The sequence below is a fragment of the Camelus bactrianus genome, chromosome 23 (assembly GCF_048773025.1).
Source record: "Camelus bactrianus isolate YW-2024 breed Bactrian camel chromosome 23, ASM4877302v1, whole genome shotgun sequence".
Lineage (NCBI taxonomy): Eukaryota > Metazoa > Chordata > Mammalia > Artiodactyla > Camelidae > Camelus > Camelus bactrianus.
This window is the reverse complement of record NC_133561.1, coordinates 29,574,788-29,587,165: the sequence shown is the minus strand read 5'-3', so window position 1 is coordinate 29,587,165 and position 12,378 is coordinate 29,574,788. Positions and strand designations below refer to the sequence as shown.

The 12,378-nt window shown below is 39.2% G+C and overlaps 1 protein-coding gene across 3 annotated transcripts in view; it reads left to right on the top strand.

Annotated features, from left to right (window-relative positions):
- CR1 (complement C3b/C4b receptor 1 (Knops blood group)) overlaps window positions 1-12,378 on the top strand; it is a 98,213-nt gene that overhangs the window by 45,829 nt on the left and 40,006 nt on the right. For all 3 annotated transcript variants that reach the window (XM_074351911.1, XM_074351910.1, XM_074351909.1), the window contains 6 exons: window positions 999-1,084; window positions 2,961-3,179; window positions 5,522-5,701; window positions 6,281-6,380; window positions 9,406-9,491; window positions 11,376-11,771. In XM_074351911.1, the coding sequence (XP_074208012.1) occupies window positions 999-1,084; window positions 2,961-3,179; window positions 5,522-5,701; window positions 6,281-6,380; window positions 9,406-9,491; window positions 11,376-11,771 (1,067 nt within the window). The remainder of the gene's footprint in view (window positions 1-998; window positions 1,085-2,960; window positions 3,180-5,521; window positions 5,702-6,280; window positions 6,381-9,405; window positions 9,492-11,375; window positions 11,772-12,378) is intronic.

Sequence of the window (12,378 nt, the reverse complement as noted above, 5' to 3'; positions counted from 1 at the left end):
AGGGAGGAAATCACATGTACCAAGCAGGAAAGTAAAAAGGGTAATGTGGAGAGTTCCAAAAAAGTTTGATATGTGACAAAAAGCTGATTACAAATAGCTAAGATCATTTAAGAATTATTTCTGAAAAATTTTTAGCTATCAAAAGTGAATTTTGTAATAGGAGTGAAAGGATGAGAACAAGCTTTTCTTTATCCAGTCATGTGTCACCTGGTTAGTAATGGGCCAAGGGCTCTGAACTGAGATCATGGTGGCTGATGTTAATGTTTCCAGAGGGCATTAACTTGTTTATGTGAACCTCAGGCCCTTTACAGTGTGCAAATGTCTACATGGAAATTCTTAAACATGAGCAAGAAAGCACCCAATCTCAAAATGTCCCACAGAGTCCTTGGCAGGCATGAAATACAAGCACCCAAGAAAATTTAGGAGCCATCAGGATCCAACGTACATTGAGAGTTTTGGATGACTACCTGCCAAAGTCCTTTCCAATCTCCTTTTATTTCCCCTCTGGATGAGTCACACTTCCATAGCCCAACATGCTGTTGTGAGCCTTCTGAATAAACATCTCTTAAATGTAGACACAAAAGAACAATCATTCTTCTGTTTCCAGTTAATCTCTGCTCTTCCAGTTCATACTGGGAGCTGTGTTACTGGCTGTTCCAGTGTCAGCACTGGGAGGCTGTTGCATTTTGATAGTGACCATGAGTACATTTATCACCTTTATTCGGGAATGACTAGCAGGGATTGAATTATCTGAGTCTAGAACCAGAATGTAGGAGATGGCAGCCTACTTCAATTTAGTCCAAGACTCTATTATTATGTGACCAAGTTATTGTGCTTTGCTATTCTTCTTTAGTGGAGGCTGTGACTTTCCCACATTGATGTGGCCTCTAAACCTCTGTCACCTACTGGCTTCAGATCCTCCAAATACTGACATCTTGGCAAACAGGATGGCATTTTGGCTGAGAAACTCACCTATTCACTACCATTTTCTTCCTTAGATTCCAGTTAAAAGGCAGTTCTGCTATTTATTGTGTCTTGGTTGGAACGGAAAGCCTTTGGAACAGCAGTGCTCCTGTGTGTGAGCGTGAGTAGAGGGGCTGGCACCTCATGCCAATTTCTCCCTTTAATCTGTTTGGTAATTTGAGGCATGACCTGAAGGGCAAGGGTTCTTCCATTTTCTAATCAGAATTATTGATAAACAGTGTCACATATTTTGATAGTATTTTATTGGGAATCAATTTGTAATGATGTACTTTGTTGTGCATCATGTGTTTTGGGAACCATCTAATCATTCTGTGTCATTTTAAATTTCCCCTTCATTGTGATAAATCCTGTTGCTGTTTGCCTCTAGGTCAGGAGAGATTAGGTAACACAAAGTTTTGAAAATTTTGTTATTTTTCTTTTTCCTTCTTCCCTTCTTTCTTTTTCTTTCACCAAGGTGCAGTCATTCTACAGTTTTTTTTTTATATTGGCAAATATACAAATAAGAAATATTCACTCGTTTAGTCATTTATTGAGCACAAGTATGTGCTTGATGTTTTTTAGGCATTAGTGTTATAGCAGTGAACGTAATGTGTGAAACTTTTATCCATGTCTTATTTCTGGTCAAGTGGGGAAATCGAGTAGCAAAAAAAAAAAAAACAACAACAACAACAACAACAACAAAAACAAACGACAATATCATTGCTAAGGAAATGATAGATCACACAACTTAGGAACGAGGGGAAAGTGGAAACGTCATTACACAGAGTGAACAGTTTATGATTCCTTAAATACTCAAAACATGTATCTAAATGAATTATGCTGAAAGATTCAGATAATGACCTCATTAAAAACTGAGAGTTTCCTATAGGCAATGCCACTAGTGATTTCTCCTAATCTACCCATTTGTATTTTCCCAATGGAAGATAGGACTTTGCTTCACCTCTTGATCCTAAAGACTGGAAACTATAAATATACTTAAACAATCAAATGTTACTAAAATGTTCATGTTGCTGGAAAACTACTCAGTCATCCTCTGCTGTGTTGTGTAGCAAAACTTTCTTTAAAAACAAATCTTTTAGAGACCCTTGCTCTTCAGGAAACTCGACATCCACTGACGTATCATGACAAATGGTTGTCCTACTGCCATGTGTTAGAGCTCAGCTATTGAGTGGACTCTACCTCTTATTATTCATGACTCTTTCTAGTTTGAGTAGCTCCTTCCAAATTCCAAGCCCAGTTATAAGTGAGGGAGGAACTGTTTTAAACACAGAAGCAGACCCTAGAAAACAGTAACAATTTGACATCAGATAGAAAGTACAGAATAAAAAATAAATCATAACAAACCTATGCGTATGAAGAAACAAGGCAGTCTGAGCCACTCAGAATATTTACAATGAACCATACATGTTTCCACTCATTGTGACAGCACGTCCATGATAATCAAGATTGATGGTCAGTTTCCATAAGTCATAAAGGAAAGGTTTCAAGTCTGTAAGGTGATGAGCACACATGGAGGACATTGTAGGGCTGTTTGCAGAGAATGTAAGCTCCTTGGAGGACAAGGACATCATCTGTGTTCTTTGCCATGTGTCCTCAGGGCCCTGATGAGAGGCTCACACAGAGTAAGTTCTCAATTAATATATGTTGAGTAAATGAATGAGTTACCCTTCAATAGGTTCTTTTAGTTCTCTAACACTTTCGGTGCTTCACTAAATGTGCCAAACTTCTATACATTCTGCAGAAAGCTGAAAGGACTGGAGGATCGGGTTAAGCAAATTCTATTGTATTTTTTCGTTCAAGAAAAAGAACAAACTGAGACTGAAATCTCATTTCATTTTGTCCATCTCATCAAAGGCCTAATGGACTGTGTTGTAGCTTTCATGTTTTTAGGTAGCACCACCCTTAGCACCCTATGTCTGTAGCATACCTCTGGTGACACTCTTCAATGAAACTTAAAGCTTTTGTCCTCTTTCCAGAAATTTTGTGTCCAAATCCTCCAGACATCCTTAACGGGAGACACACAGGAAACCCTCTGGAAGTCTTTCCTTTTGGAACAGAAGTGACTTACACATGTGACTCGCACCCAGAGAAGGGGGTGATCTTCAGCCTCACTGGGGAGAGCACCATCCGCTGCACCAGTGATGGTCACGGGAACGGGATTTGGAGCAGCCCTGCCCCTCACTGTGAACTTCCTGGTCAGTGCTCACTGCCCGCATTCCAAATGGCTTTGGATTATCTGAACCAGACTCTCCAAATTTCTGTCATTACAATGTGCCATTCAACCAATCAAATGCCAGCTCAGTAATGTAATGTTTTCAGATGCACGATCATGAATCAGCAAAATCCTGACGCTCTTACATCCTTGGGGGCTGGTGAAACAGAGGGAGGCTGTGGACAGTGGCACCAGTTCTAATCAGAATTAGGGGGAAAAGGTTTTCAAAGCATAGGCATTGGACCAATTACCTAGGAACCTAAAAGGACCATGTTATACCATTTCCACGGTTTTGGAGAGAAGTACAGGCCCCAGAGAACAAAATCTGCCAAAATGGCTTTTAATAACCTGTTTCACCTAAGAACACTGTGCACTGTCTATGAACATCGGGCTGCATTGTAGACCCCCACAATAATTCCTTTAGTCATCTTGGGTTAAATTCTAAGCTAAAATGAAGCTTACTTGCTCCTTAGCCCCATGGTAATTTAGCCATTCATGTCTTCCCACTTTGGTAGAAAGAAAGATCAAAGGATGTGAACACGAAGGAAAAGTGCAAAATAGAGTGAGTATTCCTAAGGTCTGCAGAAGGTTTCCTAAGGCACCCGACAGAGCTAAGACACCCACACCAGAATGTAAAGTTGAGAAGGAGGAAGTAAGTTGTAGAAGTGACCCTGGTCCTGGCATAACAGACTGACCCCTGGGGAACTCTAACGGTGTAGAGGAGTTTTGAAAAATAAAGGTACCAAGTGTAGACACTCAGAAGATATTTTTGTCCTCATTTGCCTCCTCTACCACCATGGCTTCAACATAGGTGTCCCTCTGGGCCTGTTGACAAATGCAGAGACCTGTCAGATTCACTGAATCAACAGGCAGAGGCAATCTCCTAAGTTCTACGATTTTTTTCTCACCAGTACCCTATTGTGAGATGGCAGCTCTAGTTTTATCAGCTAGAATTTTACATGGAGACCTGCCAGACCATCTTCATGTGTGATTTAGCCTTAGCTGGTAGGTTTTAGTCGTAAAGGGGGACTCCTTCAACTACAAGATATGTTGGCTAAATTTCAAGGTCTAAAGAAATAAGAAACAGGCAAAGTAGATGTGATGGCACCTTGAAACCAAGCCATATGTTCATTCTGAGAATTATCATTTATGTTAAAGACATAAGAAATTGATTTGCAAATCTTCACATGGAAAACTGTTTCAGTGCAGATGGCTCTAGCATAATTTTACTAATGGAAGAAATAATTGAAAGGGATGTGGAAGACAGCTTCGGAAGAAACTACAGGAGAAGTTATTTCCCAAAATAGTGGGAACAATCTCTAGTTTTCAAAGCCTGTGCACTGTTTTGATCTCATACTGCTTAAATCCACAGTGAGTTTGTACTCCTCAAGCCTAGAGCTCCAACCTATAGCGGGTGGGAGCTCTACCTAGAATATCATTTAACATGCATTTCTTTTTTTTTTTTTAACACCTTGTCTTTATTGAGTTATAGTCATTTTACAATGTTGTGTCAATTTCCACAGTAGACACAATTTTTCAGTTACACACGTTCACACATATATTCATTGTCTCATTGTTTTTCGCTGTGAGCTACCACAAGATCTTGTATATATTTCCCTGTGCTATACGGTATAATCTTGTTTATCTAGCCTACATAATCCCTGACAGTATCTACAAATTTTGAACTCCCAGTCTGTCCCTTCCCATCCCACTCTGCCTTGGCAACCACAAGTTTGTATTCTATGTCTAGGAGTCTGTTTCTGTTTTGTATTTATGTTCTTTCTTTATTTTTTTTAGATTCCACATATGAGTGAACTCATATGCACTTCTAACAGTGTTTTCTTATAGTAAGAACTGTATTTGTTTTTTCTTTGAAGAGATATTCCTTTTTCCACATTGTGTTGAAATGTTCGGCTTGAGAATCAGACCTAGAAAGTCAGTGATTGCTTCCTAGTTGTAAAAAATAAACACCTTGAGGTCCCCATTCCTGCTCCTAAGCCACCCACTGGAGTCTGATGCACTGAAGTACAAGGAAACCAGACAGGAACCCTGGGCGGAAGCACTCTTTCTGGCTCCGTAAAAATGTGGAAAATTGAACTGGTGCTGTGTTTTACAGTAAATTGTATGCGTAAAATGCCCAGAGAGCAAGAGTGCTCCAGATAGTTTCTTTTCTCATGGGATTGTGCTCAAGGATCTTTCTCCCCGAAGGTCACAAGGAAATCACCGTTCCAAATCTGACATCACATCTAACAAGAAAAAGACAAGTAAGAATGGCATTGGGAAACTTTTTGTTCACTCTAATGTTCTTGTTTTCTTGGTCTCTAGGTCGCTGTACCGCCCCAGATCCTTTTCAGTTTGCCAAGTTGAAAATCCCAACCAATGAATCTGAGTTTCCCATTGGGACCTCTTTAAAGTATGAATGCCACCCTGAGTACCGCAGGTACTCATTCTCTATCACGTGTCTAGCAAACCTCACGTGGTCCAGTGTCGAAGATGTCTGTAAACGTGAGTAAACCCTTCCTGGATAAGTCCCATGTTTATCAAAGTATCTGTAGCATCTTACTATGTTTTTTTACCCAGTTTCAAAATAAGAAAAGTGTGTTAGTTAAACTTGTTCAGATAGGTGAATGTAAGAGTTCGTCTTATAGGTCATCCTGAAAGATTGGTTGAAATATTTATGTCATGAGAATGTTTCAAGGAATATTTGTGTGTGGGAAAAGTCCATCTTTTATGGGGAAGTAAATATTGAATTACTCCAAAGCAGGAAAAAAATTTCAGGAGAGAAACTGTTTGAATAAGAAGGTAAGAGAAAAAGTTTTATACTGGTAGGCTACAAACTCAAACATAATGTTAATATTTGGTTGAGAGATTTGAGGCAAATATAATGCGGTATTTTCTAACGTGGTGGTGGGAGGTGGCTGATCTTGAGGAGTCTGGTGAAGCTCCTCAAGTTGGCAAAATCTGTGGCTCCCTAGAATTTCATATGCTTTTCGGGAAGCTGCAGTCAGGTGGGTACTAACGTGTTATGGACTAACAAGAGTTCATATGACACTTCCTGGCTCCAAATTCTGTTTCTTTTTCAAGGGAAGTCATGTGAAACTCCTGCAGATCCTGTCAATGGCGTGGTGCACATAGACACAAACACCCAGTTCGGATCCAGAATTACTTATTCTTGTAACACAGGGTGAGTTGGCAGCAATATCGCTTGGGTCAAGAGTTGCAGAACAACAATACTACCTCTGGTCACATCTCAGAAAGGAAAGATAGGCTCTTACCATCTGTTCTTATCGAGGTTGAACATAGGTGCTTAAGTTCTGATGGAAATGAACAAAGATACAGGAAGATTCCAAGGAAAATCTGTATCATTGCTAGAGACCAGGGCAGTGCATACAAGAAAAGTCAGGTATTCACCAGGTAGAAAGGAGGAAGGTGGGGAAAGTGCATGGTCAAACCACATGAAATCCTCAAACCGGAGGAGACATTGCTGGAAGAAAGGGAAGGCCATGGAGCAACGAGGTGAGAAAGCAAATCTTAAAGGTAAGTGCACTATTTGACTCCCAAGGCTGCCATAACAAAGTGTCACAAACTGGGTGCCTTAGGACAACCTCAGAAATTTATATGCTCATAGTTATGGAGACCAGAAGTCCAAAATCAAGGTGTTGGCAGGACGTATTCCCTCCAAAGTCTTGAGGCAGGTTCCCTCCTTGCCTTCTCCAGCTCATGGGAGTCTCAGACCTTCCTTGGCATGTGGCACTGACTCCTCAGTTTTTGTCTTATGGGCATCTTCACCCTGTCTCTGTCCTCGCATGGCGTTGTCCTCTCTGTGTGGTCCATGTCCAAAGTTCTCTCTTTTTAAAAGTATGCCAGCCATATTGGATATGGGCCCACCCTAATGACCTTATCTTAATGTGATGTTATCTTCAAGACCCTATTTCCAAATAAGGTCACATTCCTGGGGGTTTCACGTCAAGGCTTCTACATACCTTTTTGGGGAGCACTAGTCTACCCATAACAGAGACCCCTGTGAAAATGTCAGGTGTAAAGGTTTCCCTGGGCAGCGGACCCACCTTCCATGCTTACTCTTGCTCAGCACACAGTGGAATTTCAGCCTCTCTCCCAATATAGCATCTGAGCCAGTTAGAGAATACAGGACAAATGTGTACTGCCATGATAAACACGGAAAAGAAACTTGTGCCTTCAGCATATTTGCCAAACAAGGCCTTACAGAGGGTAGTACCTATAAGGTGACAAAGAAAATTTAGAGTAAATCTATATACTCGTCACTGCTCTGAACATTTCTAAGTGCAATCTGTAATTTAATTACTGTTCCCTGTTTATCCTGTAATACTGAATATGGGTGAACACTTAAGTGGTACAGAACAGAAAATCATCAAGTTTATGGTATGTTATAGGAAATTAAGGTAATAAGAATCAATATGAAGAATGAGAAGGAATTTCCACTTACAAAATAGAATTCCTTTCAAGAAATAGGTGGCACTTTTAAAACAATCTCCTGTTTATTTATTTAACCAGATCCAGTTGCACACTGCTTCTATGAAACTAGTTAGGAAACTGAGAATGTTTTCACATGAATTTAAACCACAATTGTCAAACTAAAAATATTTGTGATAAACACACTGAATATTGCAGAGAATTAAAAGAGAATGTAAGAAGAAAAATTAATCAAATTCTTCCAGAATTCAGTAGAAAAGGAGAAAGAGAAGATACGTGTGAAAAAGTACAAGGATTCAAATTCCATGTAACAAAAATTGCAGAAGGGGAAACAATAAGCCCATAGCATTCCCATCACTAGGGAATGTCCTTCCGTATTTTAGAGATAATAATAACAAAAACAAAAAACTTCAAGAATCCAGAAAGCAAATTAATAAAGTTATTTAAAAAACCTACATAATAAATTAATTTATGCTGACATCACATTGATCTTTCACGTGGCTAAACTGCAGAAGATTTCCTCATAAGCCAATCTGGTAGTCACGTCAGGGGGCTCCAGATGTACATTCAAGTATAAACAAGGACCCCAAACCACACCTGTATACTTCCAGGAAGCATAGTTATGGAGAAACAGAAAAAGATAAACTCAGGCAGTGTATGAGCATTTTTTAAAAAAGGAGAATGATAAATACCAGTGAGGTAGAATATTGGCCAAAACAAAAAAGACAAAAACAAATTTAAAAACACATGATCAAGTATTTTAACAAAGTAATAAAATTAAATATAATGACAGAATGAATTAGTACCAAGTAAAACTTTTCTATGTAATCATAATGTAATAACAATTTCTAAAGTCATAAAACATATCCATAAACTAGAAAATGAGAAAAAGCAAAAGAACACACGCTAGACTTCTGTTGCAGAAGAGACGGGCAGACTATACTTATTTGAACACCAAAATTGAGAAAACAGGTTTAAATTCACCCATTGTGTATATATATAGCATACCCATATGAAATGAAATTTTTAAAGGAACATGCTTGGGTGTTTAGCTTCCAAATTACTAGAGCACCCAAAAGATGTTCAGCTGTGTTTCATGTAGCAAATGAGGGGGAAGGGAAAGCAGTAACAGAGATTATATCTGTCTGTTCTGTCAGAAATAAGCCCTAGTATGTTTGGGGCAGACATCCTTACCATTGGACATTATGAAGGAGGCAGTGATGACAAAAGCAAGATCAAATATATCATTTATGCCAGCAAAGGTGGATAGTTTAATCTCCCTGCCAAAAAACAAAAGCTTCCACATGGGATCAAGTGTCACAATCTTGACATATTCACAAGAAACATGCCTAAACTAAAATTACATAAGGGGTTTATACGCAATATGTGTATATATGTGTATATCAAGAATATGCAAAATAAATTTAAATGGCAAAACATGAGGGGAAAAAACAGACTTTAAGAAGAAAACAGATAGGTCTACAAAAGGATTGTTTTATATTGGCACTTGATTCAATCTGAAATGAAAACAAGAAATTAAGAAGCAGTGGGAGCCATGAGCAGTTAGAAAGGCAATATTCCTTTCAATAGTGAGAGGATAGAAAAACAGATGTAGGAAAGCCAGATAAAATGGATGGAGTTTAGGCGCGTCCCTGGACTTCTCTCAGATTGGAGCCTTTCGGCTGTGCCATGCAGGCGAGCTGAGCAAGTTGATGGGATGTGTAGAGCACAGTGATCTTTCCCCTTTTTGCTTTTAGGTATCGACTCATTGGTCACTCATCTGCTGAATGTATCATCTCAGGCGATTCTGTCATGTGGGACACGGGGCGACCAGTTTGTGAACGTGAGTTGAAATCTCTTTCCCCGTTTATCCCGTGGTCAATCCTAGAGCTGCCCCCTAGAATTACAAGGAACACATTTCATCCCTCTTGGCAACGGGATCCTCCTGATGGTATTTGAAGAAAACACTCATATCCTTCAAAGTGTTCACGATGTTTCAAGCTTCCGGTTCCTCCTGGTTTTTCCTTATCCTGGGGAATCATTTATTTTATTTAGTTTAAACAGTCGTGTTGAACTCAATTCGAACAGCCCCAAATGTCCCTTTGTTGGTTGAACACCTTCCAGTTGAAGGTGACTCTCTTTAGTGAAGTAAAGGAGCACAACATTGGTGAAGGTGTCCTGCGTCTTCTCTGCCAACTCTTACTCCCAGGTCATGTGTTCAAGTCCTGGGCCCTCCCTGCTTTCTTCTTCTCTGTCTGAACAGTGACAGGCCATATTTCCTACAAGCTTTTTGGGCTATGAGATTCCTACACTGTGAGGCACTTAGAGGAGGGAGCAGCTGCAAATTCACAAAGAACATAAAGAGGCTGTAACGCTGGGTTTGGTGCTAATCTGAAGAAGTCTACATTCTCCAACCCAACTGGTAGAATTAGTGGTAAGAAACTTTCTCACAGGCCAGTACTTAACATGTATCAAAAACCTTAAGGGGTTGCATGCTTTTAATTCGGAAATTCTACAGTTTGAATTATTCCTAAAAAAAGTAGTCACCATGGGTTTTTGCAAGGATTGATGTACAGATGTTACCTACGTTATTATTTATGAAAGTGAAAAAGTCAAAAGAATCTAAATGTGGAGCATTTTATGAACACTGTTCTGGAAATCACCTGCTAAAAGGAATAAGGCATATGTTCTGTTTAAAAGAATAGATTAAAATATGCCTGAATGCATAGGCAAGGCATGGAACTCTTCCAAATGAAATCAGATAATATATTATTGCTCTGAAATATTACTCAGCCAACCGAGAAACAGAGATATTGTAGTAAAAACTAAGTGAAGGTGTGTGTATTAAAGATTACACATTAAGTAGTTAACAGTGGTTCTTTCTAGCAACTGGCTAAAAGGTCTTTTATAAGTTTTCCATAAGAAATATGCATCTTCTTAAATATACCTTTAAAAGTAAAAATAAACAAATGTGTATTTTGAGGTATACCTGCCAAGAAAGACAGAAATATTTTATACTCTGGAATGATCTCAATGCCAAGCAGTTATCTGTTACTTGTAGATTAAATTAAATTTGCCTGTAAAATGACCTATGCTTCATATCTTGTTACTAGCAGCGTTTTCAGTACATTTTTCCTGATTCTTCAATATGCTGCCTCTTCTTGAGTCAATATTGGCAAAATATATCTTTATTTCTAGTATCCTCATTTTCAAATTTATTAGCACAGAATAAAACAGATATTCAGCTATTTTTATTCCTTCTGAATCTGTGACTGTTTGCCATGTGTATTTTTGTATGCTTGTGCTCTATTTTTCATTTCTTGTGCTTCAGTTTGGATTTTATGTATTTGATAATCCATTTTGTATGCAGTACTGTATTAATAACCAATTGAAAATTAAACTGCCTTCAACGGAGAGGGAATTGAATTTTAAAAAAAAGAGTTCAGTAACATGTAAAAATTCTCATTTATAATGAAAAGTATATGGACTGTATAATATATGAGTACATTTATTGAAATAACCCAAATTGAGAAGAGCAGGAGTCATGATATTGTGGTTATCTAGTCTGCAGTTGTGTGAGCAGACGTCTGTATGTTAGTAAAGATTAGAGAAGAGCAGAAGTCTTCTGAATATTGCCATTTGGGTCATTTTTCTAAGTGGTTAGCAAAAGTCTAACTGAATATATCTTTAAGAAATTGGAGTTTTAACTTGCTGTCCTTTTTCCCAGGTATTCTTTGTGGACCACCTCCAGCCATCGCCAATGGAGTGTTCATTAGCACCAATAGAAAATATTTTCCATACAGAACAGTGGTGACCTACCGCTGCAACCTTGGAGAGAGAGGGATCAATCTGTTTGACCTCGTGGGTGAGCCATCCATATACTGCACCAGCAAAGACAATCAAGTTGGCATCTGGAGCGGCCCTCCCCCTCGCTGCATTATTAACAAGTGCACGCCTCCAGAAGTTGAAAACGGCATCAGGATATCTGAGAACAGAAGCTTATTCTTTTTACATGAAATGGTGAGGTTTACGTGTCAGCCTGGCTTTACCATGAAAGGACCCTCCACTGTTCAATGCCAAGCCCCAAACCAGTGGGTGCCGGAGCTGCCCAGCTGCTCCAGGGGTGAGTCTGACTGAGGCTTTGAAGGGGCCCCTAAATGACGGGAGTTGTAGGAGGATGAGGAGATTAGTGCTTGTTCTGGGGAAAAGGATGTGTGGTGAGTGGTGTGAGTACATTTGGGGAGAGGCAGCATGAAATTAAAGGGATGTGTGCACATGTACCGATGTGTGCACTCGTGTGTATGTGCCTTCATTTGAGAAGCAAGATTTAATTCATCAAGGAAGGGGACATTAGGGCCTCTCCTACTGACCAATTCTCTAGACACAAGACCAACTCCAATATCTCTCAGTTATACTGAAGAATGATGAGGACTTTCTGGATAGCTTGGTAGTAATCTGGTCTACTCTTTACCACATGCCTTTAAATTGTGTGATTCTTACATCCGTGTTACAATGAAATTAGTTTAGCTTTTCAGAGGTTTAGTAAATTATCTAAATTATGTCCTACTGAGTGGCTTACCCAGGAACAGGCTGCAGTGTGTCAATCCAGAGGCGGGATGCTCTGCTTCTTGCCACACTTTTATCAGCATTTATCACAGAAAGAAAGTAATATATGAAGAAAGATAGCATAGCCTCAGAATAGGGACAAGGCTCTTAGAGGTTGTCTGTTC